Source organism: Bactrocera dorsalis, chromosome 3 (assembly GCF_023373825.1).
Source record: "Bactrocera dorsalis isolate Fly_Bdor chromosome 3, ASM2337382v1, whole genome shotgun sequence".
Taxonomy (NCBI): domain Eukaryota; kingdom Metazoa; phylum Arthropoda; class Insecta; order Diptera; family Tephritidae; genus Bactrocera; species Bactrocera dorsalis.
In genome coordinates this window covers 15,045,187-15,058,081 of record NC_064305.1, presented here as the reverse complement: position 1 = coordinate 15,058,081, position 12,895 = coordinate 15,045,187, and the positions used below count along the sequence as shown (strand labels likewise).

The window sequence follows — 12,895 nt, the reverse complement described above, 5'->3', positions numbered from 1 at the left end:
GTCTCCGTTTGTTGTGGTTACCAACTGAGTTATTTGTGAATTCCATAGCATCTTTTGTTCATTAGCGATTTCAAAGCCACATAGCAGCAAATAGAATAATAAATTTCGAATTGATAACACACTGATCTCGAAAACAATTCAAAGGTTCTTGGCCCACTCATGGCACATGTTATTGATCTTATGCATTTTTCAAAGCTTATCATATTTATTATTTTTAAATGAGGCTACAATAAATTAATTATATTCATATTTTATAAGTTTTGGTGAGGTTGCTATTTTTTTTTAATTTTGTATTTATTTAACTTTTGCTAAGCATCACTTGAGTCTGTCATTTTATAGGTTTCTAGTCGAATTGATATCTTGGAAAGTTTGTTAACCTTGCCCAATAAATATTGTAGTATATACTCCCTACATATCATTCTAAACTAAAACTCAAACAATCAGAATCTCAGAAATTCGAAGGGAATCCAGACGGCATGTGCGCGGAACTCCCCCAAGTAGATGGACCTGTTTGCGGAATCTGGAAGTATCGCAAGAAGAAATATCGCAAAGAATGATTGGAATACCGATAAGAGGGAGCGCAGTCCGTCATTTCCGTCCAAAGGGAATTCAGACAGAATTTTGGAGGCACTCTTCGGAGTAGATGGATCATTATGATGTTGGCAAACATACTTTTCGAATCAGGAAGTATCATAATGAATGCAGACGGGATTTTGGCGGCACTCTTCAGAGGCCATCGCAAGAACACTGTACCATCGAGATCCGTGTGTTCCTCTTCAAGAAACATTCGCGGCTGCTGTATTGTCAATTCAGGCAAATCCAATAGTTTCGATTGCACCTCATCGGCGCAACTTGGAGTTAGTAGGCAGTTATTACTTCGGATAATTTATGATGACTTTAACCTGGTTCCGAACAAAGTTCAAATAACAAGCCAACTAAACTCTCAAAATTTACCTATTCGCCTGCAATTTTGTCAAAAAATTATTGAAATGGCCGAAGCAGACATTAACTTGATAAATTGTCTGTTTATGTCTGATGAGGCCCATTTTGATCTAAACGGAAATATAAACAAGACAAATTGCTGCATATGGAGTGAATGAAATCCAGAAATAATCCACTCGAGAACGAGTCACTGTTGAGTGCGCAGTTGAAGAACGCGGTGTAATAGTAACTGTCAATGGGAACCGTTATTTAAAAATGTTGAATGAGGTTTTTTACCCAGGACTTCGCCGAAGACATATCTCTTTCAATAGCGTTTGATTACAGTAAGATGGAACCTGACTGCACTAGACTCTTTTTTATGGGGTTATGTAAAGCAAGAGGTATACAAAAATCAGAAATCTGACAGAATTGAAGCAGCTCGTTAAATTGATTATGTTTTAGATCTTGGATATTTCGATGTCCAAACTTATTTTACAGGCTAGAACAGGTCGATTGCCTTATATATAATATTACAGTGGCAGTGTTCCGGGTTATGATTCTCGTTTCAGAATACCCGAGCCAACCCCATCTTTTTAGTTACCTTTTCTGTCTTTATACCGAATATTAAGATCGGGTCATAATTTATTTTGATATATTGATCTGAAATTTTGCACACGACCTTTTTTCCAGAACGGCAAACATTAGGCCACCGTAAGATAGAACTGCCATACAAACTGAACGACCGGTGTCATATTCTTGTATGAAAAGTTTTTTATTTCACAACAGATCTTCATGAAATCAACACAGATCTTCATGAAACATCTCTTTCTTTTAAAAGTAATCTTAATTCGGCTTCAAGCTAACTTATATCCAAAAGCGTGGCTGGAAAACAAGACGTTTTTCCTTGGATGCAAACCGTTAGCCGGTCACGTTATCCGATTTAGTTATATAACGGGTGTTTTTTAGGACTAGTTTTCAATTCGTCATGTTTAATGACTTTGAGAACTTGATGTGGACGACCTTCAAATCCCACAAGACGGCGCTAATTGCTATACAGTCGTGCCCTCGGCTTGTGGTGTAGTCTCCAAACTCGTGCTATAAATAATAACACCGCTGTACTATTTTTTATATATCGGTGCAATATGGCTCCAATCGGTTCAGAATTGGACTTCCCGGACTCATAACTCCCGCCTCTTTTAGCGAATAGCTTCACGCAAACGGCGCATAACACTCAAATAGTATTCCTTGTTGACAATTTAGCCGGTCGAAAGGAGTTCGGAGTACACCACACATCGATAATCGCATAAAACTGTCAACATAATCTTTTTTTTTGATCTGCTTTGAGGGGGTTTTTGTGGCTTCGGCTTCCCTTTGCCACCATATTCGGCCGATTGATCGTCAGTTTTGGGGTCGTAATCATAAATACAAGATTCATCGCCATTAATAATACGTTTCTGGTAGTCTTCTATCAGAGACGTTAACAAGACGCTGTTTTTCAAAAAAATTAGCGATTTTGGAACCAATCATCCGAAAGCCTTTTCTAACCTCAAAAAAAAAAAAATATTTCGACGAATTGTCATTCGCGCGAATTTAAATACCAGATTGAATTAGTTAGCTGAGAGTACACCCACAAATAGCATTTTCTTTAAATTAGTGTTGCTATCTACAAATTATATTAATAGTTAATATTCATATAGGACGTACGCCCGTGCGAGTTTGCGCTCTATCGCCATTGAAATATTTTCCAAATCAATTAGAGTTTGATTAAATACAAATGTCAGAACAATGTCGAGATGTTAATGAGTAATAATTTGTGTTAAATGCTTTCGTCAATGCAATATATATATTTTGAAAGTCATTATCAGGTTGCCTACTTTTTTTCCAAAGGAAACTGTGTAAAAAATTGATTGCATTGAACGGTTATCTGAAACGCGAGCATGGACCCCACATGCGTACGTATACACACCCACCTATACAGGCCTATATACGGGCACATAATCACCGCTTGGACCCACTAAACAGAGCTTGAGGTGTAGTATAAATCACAGCGCCGTTGTTAAGCGTCAAGTATTTCGTAACCTGCCGCACAACACTCGAGTCCTAGAACAAAATGTGCGCTTTCTTTCACTCGACACATTTCAAGCGCGCCCTGCTGCTTCTTCTTTTAATGATAGTGACGGCTTACAGCAAATTCTGCGTCGAGGACGATTGCAGCGCTCAAAGATGGCAGCTATACAAGGTTTGCAGTGAACTGAAGAGATTTTGTTCTGTTTTTATATTTTCTCTTAATTTGTTTATTTTTTACGCTCGCTACAGATTGAATACAAAAAGCAGTACAACTCGAACCTCGAAGACGCCCATCGTCGCATTATATTTTGCAAAAACTTACGCATGATAGATGCCCACAATGAACGCTATAAGAGGGGTGAGGTGACTTTCGAGATGGGCGTTAATCAGTTTGCCGACATGAGTCATGAAGAATTTCTCCGCTGGCTGCATACCGGTAGTAGAGATAACGGCAGTATACTTTCAAGTTTATAGAACAGTATTGTAGTGTTTGTGCGGCTAAGCTAGAAAGGTACTAAGTAATCTATATTTACATTAAAGTTTTTATACAATAAATATACATGAATAAACTATTTGTGAATAATATATGGTACTATATTAGATAATATTGGAGCGTATTCTAAATTAGAGGTCTGAATTTCAAGCATTTCTTTGGTAAAACAAGATAAATGACAACTTCGTTTGCGTCGAAGCTACATATAATACCCTTCATAGCGGCATTTTTTATATCATAAAGGGTATGAAGAGAATTTAATTCCAATTTTGATCGGTCAGTTAGTATGACAGCTATAAGCTATAGTGGTCCGATCTGGACAATCTATTTGGAGAGCATAGCTACATATGTCTTGGATAAAAATCTATGCCAAATTTTGTGAAGATATCTTCTTAAATAAAAAGGCTTTCAATACAAGGACTTGAGTTTGATCGTTCAATTTATATGGCTGGTATATTCTACAGTAGCTTGATATAGAAGATTTCAAAAAATCAGATACTTTTTGGTGGAAAGAAGACGTGTGCAAAATTTCAGACCGATATCTCAAAAATTGAGATACCAGTTCGCGTATATGCAGACGGGCAGATAGACCGACTTGGCTGATTCGACTCAGCTCTCCGCACCGATCAATTATATTTCCGATGTTTCGTTTAGGTATTACAAACGCCGTGGCAAACTTAGTACTATAGCCTGTTCAGAGTATAAAACAGACACCTTCAATTCAAAAAAAAAACCAAACTGAAAAAAATGTTTTTTTTTTTTATAAAATTGAGTGTACCTGAAAGTAGAAGCTCGATCCTCTTTATTTTATTTTTTTTCATTTTATAGTTTATAATTTTTTGTTAGTTCATACGATAAAGATATTTTTTATCATTATTTAAGCTAAATTTCATGTGGATTAGACTAAAATTGAGATAACGTGACGACTGTACCGAAAAAAGTGGTTTCGAGATCGCTACTCTGATGTAGGAGTGTTTGTGATTCGAATCATTCATGGATAAACTCAATACACTCTTCCTCAAACAGCCGCAGCTTTTTTAAGTCCAATTAGTTCTCAAATTTACCGAAGTGATTTCTAACCAACCACAAAGCGATTGTCGGTGGAGCTATTCAAATACGACAACGAAGAACTGAAAAGTTGCTGACATCAGCTTCTTTTCAGGATATTATCGGATGAAAGCATCAACGACAATTAGAACTATAGTGAGCTCTGAACAATCCACAAAAATTGGGACCACACAATCTTCGTCAATTACCAGGTGATAAGCCTCCCAGCCTCCTTATAAATAGAAGTATATAATATTATATCGAGCGTAAAGTGTCAGAGACCAAAGCCAGCGGTCAACAAACTGATTGGACCTTATTCGTGTGATTTTATACCTGTAAAATCTGTAGACCAAATATTCACCATGCGTTGAATTTGCGAAAAAAGATCGATGCACACCACCTCTTCTCCGCTATGTCTTAATTTGGCATCCCCACAAAACGAATACGGCTCTGTTCACTGATCTTGAGCAGCACTAAAAGCTCCAACAGAACAGAATCGGAAATAACTTCTCCAAGCCGTTCGATACCAACCGAGATTTCCGTCAAGTAGTCTCCTTATCATATGATTTCTACAATCTACAGAACTATTATAAAGAGATAAGGTGCAATCTTCTATAAGAGTATGCAACTGCTGGCATACAAGTACTTCGATGGTATTGATATCATTGGCTTCAACAACCGCGCCTTTAGTCCTGCTTTCTCCAGACTGGATGTCTTATTGTGAACGAGGACAAGACGAATCGTAGATAATCTCCTGTCATCAAATAATAGTCATCGCATTCGCGATTTGGCTCCAACGTCACTGTTGGCAGTCATAACTTTAAAGTCGTAGATAATTTCGCTGTGGCAACGACAAATACCGCCGAGATCAGCTGAAAAAAGACTTGGCTGCGCTTGATTTATACAATTGTCGCCAATTTGTTATTTGTTATTACAAAGGCTAGATTTCGATAATTTTATCTTTTCCAAAAGTCGACTTACGACATTTAAGCACTATTATTTTTGATCTATACTGACTCTAGCTTGCTAAATACGACAGAGTTGAGGTCGAACTGAAAAGGCTTTTAAGAAGTTGCATGGGTTTCCGGGTTTCAAAAAATCTATTTTTTTTATTGTTTTATCTATAACTCTATAACTCCTTTAGAATATTGTCCTAAATTTTCAAGTTGATGCGATTAATAGTTTCAGAGATACAGCCCGGAGAACTTGTGAGCGCTACCCAGACTATGTGCGCCCTCTTTAAATGCGTTTGTGTCTTTGACGACGGTTGGCAAGATTTCTCGAGAACTATTCAACCGATCTTCATAAAATCTTACACAGGTCTTTGAGATATATTTCTTAAAGACTTGGACGAATTTTTTTTTCGATTTCAAATTTCTATTGCAATTTTCGTTTTTTATTAAAATGTTTGCCATAATCCAATTTTTAGTTTTTTCTGCTTCGTCCAAGTTCTAAGTTAAGATTTCAACTAAGACACGTATTTTTCTTTACTTTAGATGATCCTGTAAGGAGTTATTCTGCCAACGCAGGAAACCCATCTAACCCCTTAAGCTTTAAAGTATTTTTTTAAGCCTTCGAATTTTCAAAAAATACAAAGAAATGTTTTTTTCATTATTGCAAAAATCATGAAAAACCCAAAATGTGTTGACACACACTTCTGGCTAACCGGATGTGATCTTTGTATGGGCACTTCCACCGCATGCTCTTATACGTGCACTACTCTCTTTCCATACTCCATATTTTTCCATTAAAAATTTACAATAAAAATTCGTAATACCGTTATTTTTTTTTTTAATTTCACCAATTTATCTTTTATATGTATATTCTTTATTCTCATATATGCAATAATAATATCAACTGAACAAGTATAATTTTACAATACTAAAATATTTATAAATGTATGCGTGAGTACTTGTCATTCAGCGAAAAATTTACAATTTCATATAATTTACTATAGTACTTGACGCCCAGTTATATTTTGTATTTATTTATAAATGTATATATTATATAATTCATTTATGTATTTGTTTGTTGTTGTTTTTAAGTTTGCTATTCTTTTTATCAGTATTGTTACTAAATAGTCACTTTTTGGGGATTTCGTAGTGGGTATTATTTCTTGTTTAGTTTTGGCTGTACTTTCTTTCGCATTAAATTTTCTTTTATAAATATATGTATGTATGTATATTTGATCTAATGTTGGAACGCACATCTACTACAAGTAAATACAAGAAACTACAGTTGTATGTACACATACTTATTTAGGTAAGTATGTACATATGCATATGTATAATTTAAACTACGATTAGTGTGAAATTATTGCTTTAAATATGTTTTGACAATAAATAAATAAAATACGAAGAAAATAGAGCATAACGACATTGAAAAATAGTTGAAAAGATTTCGGCCCTAAAATAAAGGAAGAATACTTTAATGTTTCGAGGATATTTATATTTATGTTCTAAAATAAATAATCAATATTGAAAACAGCACGTTAAACGACTTTAAAAGTGCTAAGAAACTAAAAATTATAAACGTTTATAAAAATGAAAAGCTTTCACGATTTAGCTTAGTGAAAGCTTTCATAGACGAATTTTAAAAAGCTTTTCGAATATATCAGAAAAAAGTTGTAAACTTAATGTGCTTTCACAGCTTTGTTTCGAGACTAGCGAAAGCTTTCATTTTTATCTCGCTTGTAAGCTTTTCAAAGCGTTCTAAAATTTTTGCCAGAAAATATGTCAAGTTTTACAGCATATTTTCGAGCCTAGCGAAAGCCTTCATTCTCATTCAAAGCTTTTCAAAACTTTTGCCATAAAATAATGAAGTTTTACGTTTATTTTCCAGGCTAGTGAAAGCCTTCATTTTTAAGCTTTTTAAAGCTTTACAAAACTTTTGCCATTCAATACGTGAAGTTATAATGGAATACCTTATTTGCTTAGTAACAGCTTTCATAAACCATTTTTAAAAGAAACCACCGAATATATCGGAAAAAATATCACCCAGTCTAATGAAAGCTTTAAATTCTATAACGCTTCTAACTTTTGCAATAAAAAGTGTGAAATTTCAATGGAACACCTAATTTGCCTTCAAAAGTTGTCTGTCTTTGTTTGCTTATTCGAAATGACTCGTTTGACCTATAAATAATAAGCTTTCACTTAAGCTACGTGAAAGCTTTCACTAAGCAACGATTAAGCAACTTTTTAAAGCGTTTCATAACGTTTGCAAAAAGTGTGAAATTTCAATGCAATACTTAATTTGCCCTTAAAAGCTTTCTGCCTTTTTTGCTTTCTACTCAATTAACCCGTAAGTAATAAATAATAAGTGAAAGCTTTCATAAACAATTGTTAAAAAAACCTACGGAATGTAGTGGAAAAAGTTATCAAATTAATATACCTTTACAGCTTTTCCTCCAAACTTGAATCAGTTGGAATTAAGAACTTGAAAACTCGTACAATCGTAAGAGCTTTCATGCTTAAACTGCTTAACGAAATACTGAGCGGTATAAAATATCTTTTATGTGTGTTTGTAGGTATTATAACAATAATAACTGTTTGAAGTTCTTATTTTCGTATGATAAACGAGTATATATGTATGTACATATGTAGCGGTTTATTTACGTTAATTGTCAGGCAATTCTTGGAAGTTACTATGTTGTCAATAACGTGATAAACAGTAGAGTACACAAATATAATAATTTGTGTAGTAAAAGTTATCATCGTTGTCATTTTTAATCTTTATGAAATAACGGAAACTTCTAAAATTAACGGCACCTGCCAGAAATATGTTATAATGTTGGAAATTAAGAAGAATTCAAAAGTTTGCTGGTACTTTATGAAGAAAAAGTTTGAGTGCAGCGTGTTGGTTAGTGCTTTCACAAATCATCAACCAAATCAACTAATCAATTGTAATCAAAGAGTTAGTGTTGTGGTTATATACCGAGTATTTAAGGGTTATATACCAATTAATTAGTTGTTAAATACCGATTAGCAAGTGGTTATATACCAATTAGTTAGCAGTTAATGGTTATGTACCGATTTTGTTAGTGGTTATATACCCATTTGTTACTGGTTATATACCAATTAATTAGTGGTTATATACTCATTTGTCACTGGTTACATACCAATTAGTTAGTGGTTATATACCCATTTTTTACCGGTTATATACCAATTAGTTAATGGTTATATACCTTTAAAACTTTTATTGTTTAAAAAAAATAAATTCGTGCAAAACCTAAAAAAATAGAGTATACTGTATGGCATAAGCATATCTCCAAAACAAAAGAATTTTATAAGTAAGGAGTTATATTTTATTTTAGGATATGGTAGAGTTTTAACTCATAATAAACCTTTGGTATACCTATGGCTTACGGAGGTCTAATCAAAGTTATGCCTTTCTTAAAGCGCTAGACTGGCCTAATCACTTAAAAACGTAAAGCATACACACTTTAAAAATAAATATTCTTGTTTAAGAAATATATACAGAATGAATTATAAATGGATTAAAATTCAATATGATTTTAAACAAAATATTTTTTTTTTAATATATTTAATATAATTAAAATAAATAATATTAAATTAAAATAAATTATATTGCTATTACTATAAAAGCTAATCTAGAATTTATATAATATTTGCGACCTTAAACAATTAAAACAAAATTGAAAAAACTTATGCACCTCAGAAAAGCAGCATTCCGCCAACGCAAGAAACGCATCAAAATGTTAATGACATTCAAATATCAATTTAAGTAAACTGACAACAGCCCTTGTTTTAAAAAAAATATTTTTGAATACAACATAAGCTGTGCTAGCTTTATATATAGTATAGCTCCTTAGTTCTTCTATACGAAAATATCAATTAATTTAACACTTAAATACGCTTTTGGTTTAAATAATTATTAAAATTAGCTTCTAATATAAATTTTCATTAAGTAAACAACAAATTATGCAAAAATATAATATTCAAAAATTTTGATTTTTTGTGAAGTGTATTTTAGTGATCATTTACATTTCAAAGCTATTGTATGTACATACATACATAAATATTCACATAAATATGTATATATGAACTATATATAGATGTGTATATAATGATTTACATTTTTTGTTTTGTTTTTGTATAGAAAGATATACGACATATGTATGTATTCATGATATTAGTTGTGAATTTTCAATTCTTATTTTGTAAATCTACATATCGCTTGCTCACTAGAAGAGTGTCACAACTCAAAATGTTAAAATTGCTAAACTCTAGCTACCTTCGGTGCACCACTACTGGGTACGCTAATATTGCGTGACGAAAAAACTACGTAAGAGAGTATGAAAAGTTTCATTCAAATGGTGTAACGTTATACGGAGGCTGCTATATATATTTCTGGACTAGGCAACACTAAGTGTTGCCAGGTGCAATCTGACATGGAATTAACTCGTGAACATTTTCGTGCGATCATTTTTCACAACTTTCGACGTGGATTATCACGACAAGAGTGCATCGATGAACTAAAATCTTTGTATGGCTATGAAGCACCGTCCTATAGCACTGTGAAAAACTGTTACAACGAATTCAATCGTGGCCGACGCTCGCTCAAAGACGAATTCCGTGAAGATCGTCCAAAAACAGCCGTTGTGCCAGAAAACATCGATGCCGTATGTTAACTGACGCAAGACCGTCATGTAACATACCTTCAGATAGAGGCATGCCTATGCATTTCTTCCACCAGCATACATTCGATATTGCATGAACACCTGGCCGTAAAAAAGTTTTGTTCTCGTTGAATCCCGCACAATTTGACAATCGCTCAAAAAAAGGCTCGTGTGGATTGGTGTAAAGAAATGCTGAAAAAATACGATCGCGGTGGTTCAAAAGACGTTTATAAGATCGTCACAGGTGACGAATAATGGATCTATGCGTATGAGCCCGAAACAAAACAGCAATCGACCGTGTGGGTCTTCCAAGACGAGCCAAATCCAACGAAAGTTGTTCCTGGAAGAAGCACTTCGAAGCAAATGGTCGCCTGTTTCTTCGGCAAAACTGGTCATGTGGCGACTGTTCCGCTTGAGCAGCGTAGGACGGTCAATTCTGAGTGGTACACCACCATTTGTTTGCCTGAAGTCTTCGGAGAAATTCTAAAAACGAACAAGAAAAGACGAATCATTGTGCACCATGACAATGCGAGCTCTCACACATCCAAAACGTCGAATTGATGAGTCATCCGCCGTACAGCCCTGACTTGGCACCCAATGACTTCTTTTTATTCCTACACATCACGAAAATAATGCGTGGCTAACGATTTTCGTCCCCAGAAGATGATGTTGAAGCATTCAAAAACCATGTTTAGGAGGTGTCTCAATCGGAGTGAAAAAAGTGCTTCGAAAATTTGTTTGAGCGCATGCAAAAGTGTATAAATCTTGATGGAGAATATTTTGAAAAACAATAAAACCATTTTCGTTGATAAATATTCCTATTTTCCTTATTAGGCCAGAAATATATATAGCAGCCCTCATAATGACTGACAAGTCAAAATTTTAAGTTAAGGTGATCGCTACGCTACTTTCTAACTTTTGGCGAATCGAAAACAGCTACAGAGTGGAAAGTGAAGTAAATAATCCTGCATAACTAGTATTTAAAATGTACCGTTATGATATATGTGTCCGTAGTTCAACTCCTTTATAGTTTTATCTAACCATATATAAATGAAATGTGTAATTTTTTGAGTTATGCCACTCTTTTATTCAACAGGCAATACGTTTTATATGTAAATATGTCAACGTTAACGAGCTTTTCCTCGCATTATCTACTATTTCTTATACTTTTGTATACATAAAGGTCGTGTACATAGTTAATGTCTCAGTATAAATACTTTGTTAATATGCAAAGCTTACATATGTTAATCAGCCAGGGGTAGCTAACAATTTGTCGCTGCAAAAATACTTGTATGTGTCTGTATGTACGAGTCGGTGATTGGTTTTAATAAGTGTACTTTTATGCTACGTTTTTATAACTTTTTTTTAACAAATATCTTTTTTCTTTTCTTCATTAAAACAATTCTTTGCTTTTTGTTGTAGTTTGAGTTTTGTTTTTGCACTTATGCGAACATTGCTAAAGTTGAAGCCAAAGCATTTTACAACTTTTATGTTTTTTCTTAGTTTTTTTGCAAATATATTTATATTATATTCTCTTGTTTTTTAATATTTTTACGCGCTACGTACAACGATGCACAGCAATTTTAATATTTAAATGCGACACAAAATTCACTTATAAAATTTACGTAATTACAGTTACATAATTACTAACAAGTTTTTCGTTATTTCGTTATCTTTGTCATTTACTTGATTTATTTGTATTTTTTGTTTAGCAAATATGGTACGTACATCCATAGTCGAAAAGGTTTTTATAGAACAATAACAGTAGCCACTCGATTATGTGAACTAATTTGGATGAGTTATGGGCGCGCTTAAAGTTAAAGGTAATATGATTAAGTGCGAAACAATTGAGAATTAATTTTTTTCATATTTTTTACACATGCTAAAAATATTTCAGTTTAATAAAAAATATTTTTTTTAATACAAAAAAACCTTTTACTTAATTTTTTTTAATTGAAAATTTTTTTATATTTAAATTAATTTTTTTTTAATTCAAAAAAAGTTTAATTAAAAAATGTATATTATTAAAAAATTTTTTACATTTTTTTTATTTAAAAAAATTTGTTTATATAAAAATTAAAAAAAATATGTATATTTTTCAAAATAAAAATTTAAAATTAATTTAAAATTAATTTGTTTAATGGAAAAATTTTAATAATTTTTTAATTAAAATATTTTTTATTTTATTTCTTTTTAATTCTAAAAAGTTTAATTAAAAAATACATATTATTATTATTTTTTTTTCATTAAAAAAAATTTATTTAAATAAAAATTTAAAAAAATATATATTTTTTTTATATATTTTTTATAATTTTTTTTTAATACAAAATTAATTATAAATTATTTTTTTTATTCAAAATTAAAAAAAAAAATTTAAAACTTAAAAAATATATACATATGTATATGTATGTGACCTGGTCTACGGAAAGGGGGCTTAGGTGTCAAAAAAAAAACAATTAATGAGATAACTGACGAAACGAGTTGTATATTTTTAACAGCTTTTCCCAGAAAACTAGTTTTCGCACGTTAGCTCCCTTTTCGTAGACCAGGTCACATATATTTTTTAAATTTTTTATTTAAATAAAATTTTTAAATAAAAATAAAAAAAAAATAAATATATACGCATATGTATGTATATGCATATATATTTTTTAATACAAAAAAAATTTTAAATAATTACAAATAAATTTAAAATTAATTTTTTTTTAATCAAAATTTAAAAAAAAACT

General features: G+C 32.3%; 1 protein-coding gene and 1 long non-coding RNA gene across 2 annotated transcripts; one reads left to right on the top strand and one right to left on the bottom strand.

The window, feature by feature from the left end:
- Positions 1–2,972: 2,972 nt before the first annotated feature.
- On the top strand, positions 2,973–3,524 carry LOC105232835 (protein CTLA-2-alpha). The gene is made up of 2 exons (XM_011214708.3): positions 2,973–3,160; positions 3,238–3,524. The coding sequence occupies exons 1-2, from the start codon at positions 3,032–3,034 to the stop codon at positions 3,460–3,462; spliced, it is 354 nt and encodes a 117-aa protein (XP_011213010.2). The 5' UTR covers positions 2,973–3,031; the 3' UTR covers positions 3,463–3,524.
- Positions 3,525–6,307: 2,783 nt separating this feature from the next.
- LOC125777898 (uncharacterized) lies at positions 6,308–12,136 on the bottom strand. The gene is made up of 2 exons (XR_007422453.1): positions 7,776–12,136; positions 6,308–7,600 (listed from the first exon to the last, which is right to left on the bottom strand). It is a non-coding gene; the product is annotated as an uncharacterized LOC125777898 (long non-coding RNA).
- Positions 12,137–12,895: the final 759 nt, after the last annotated feature.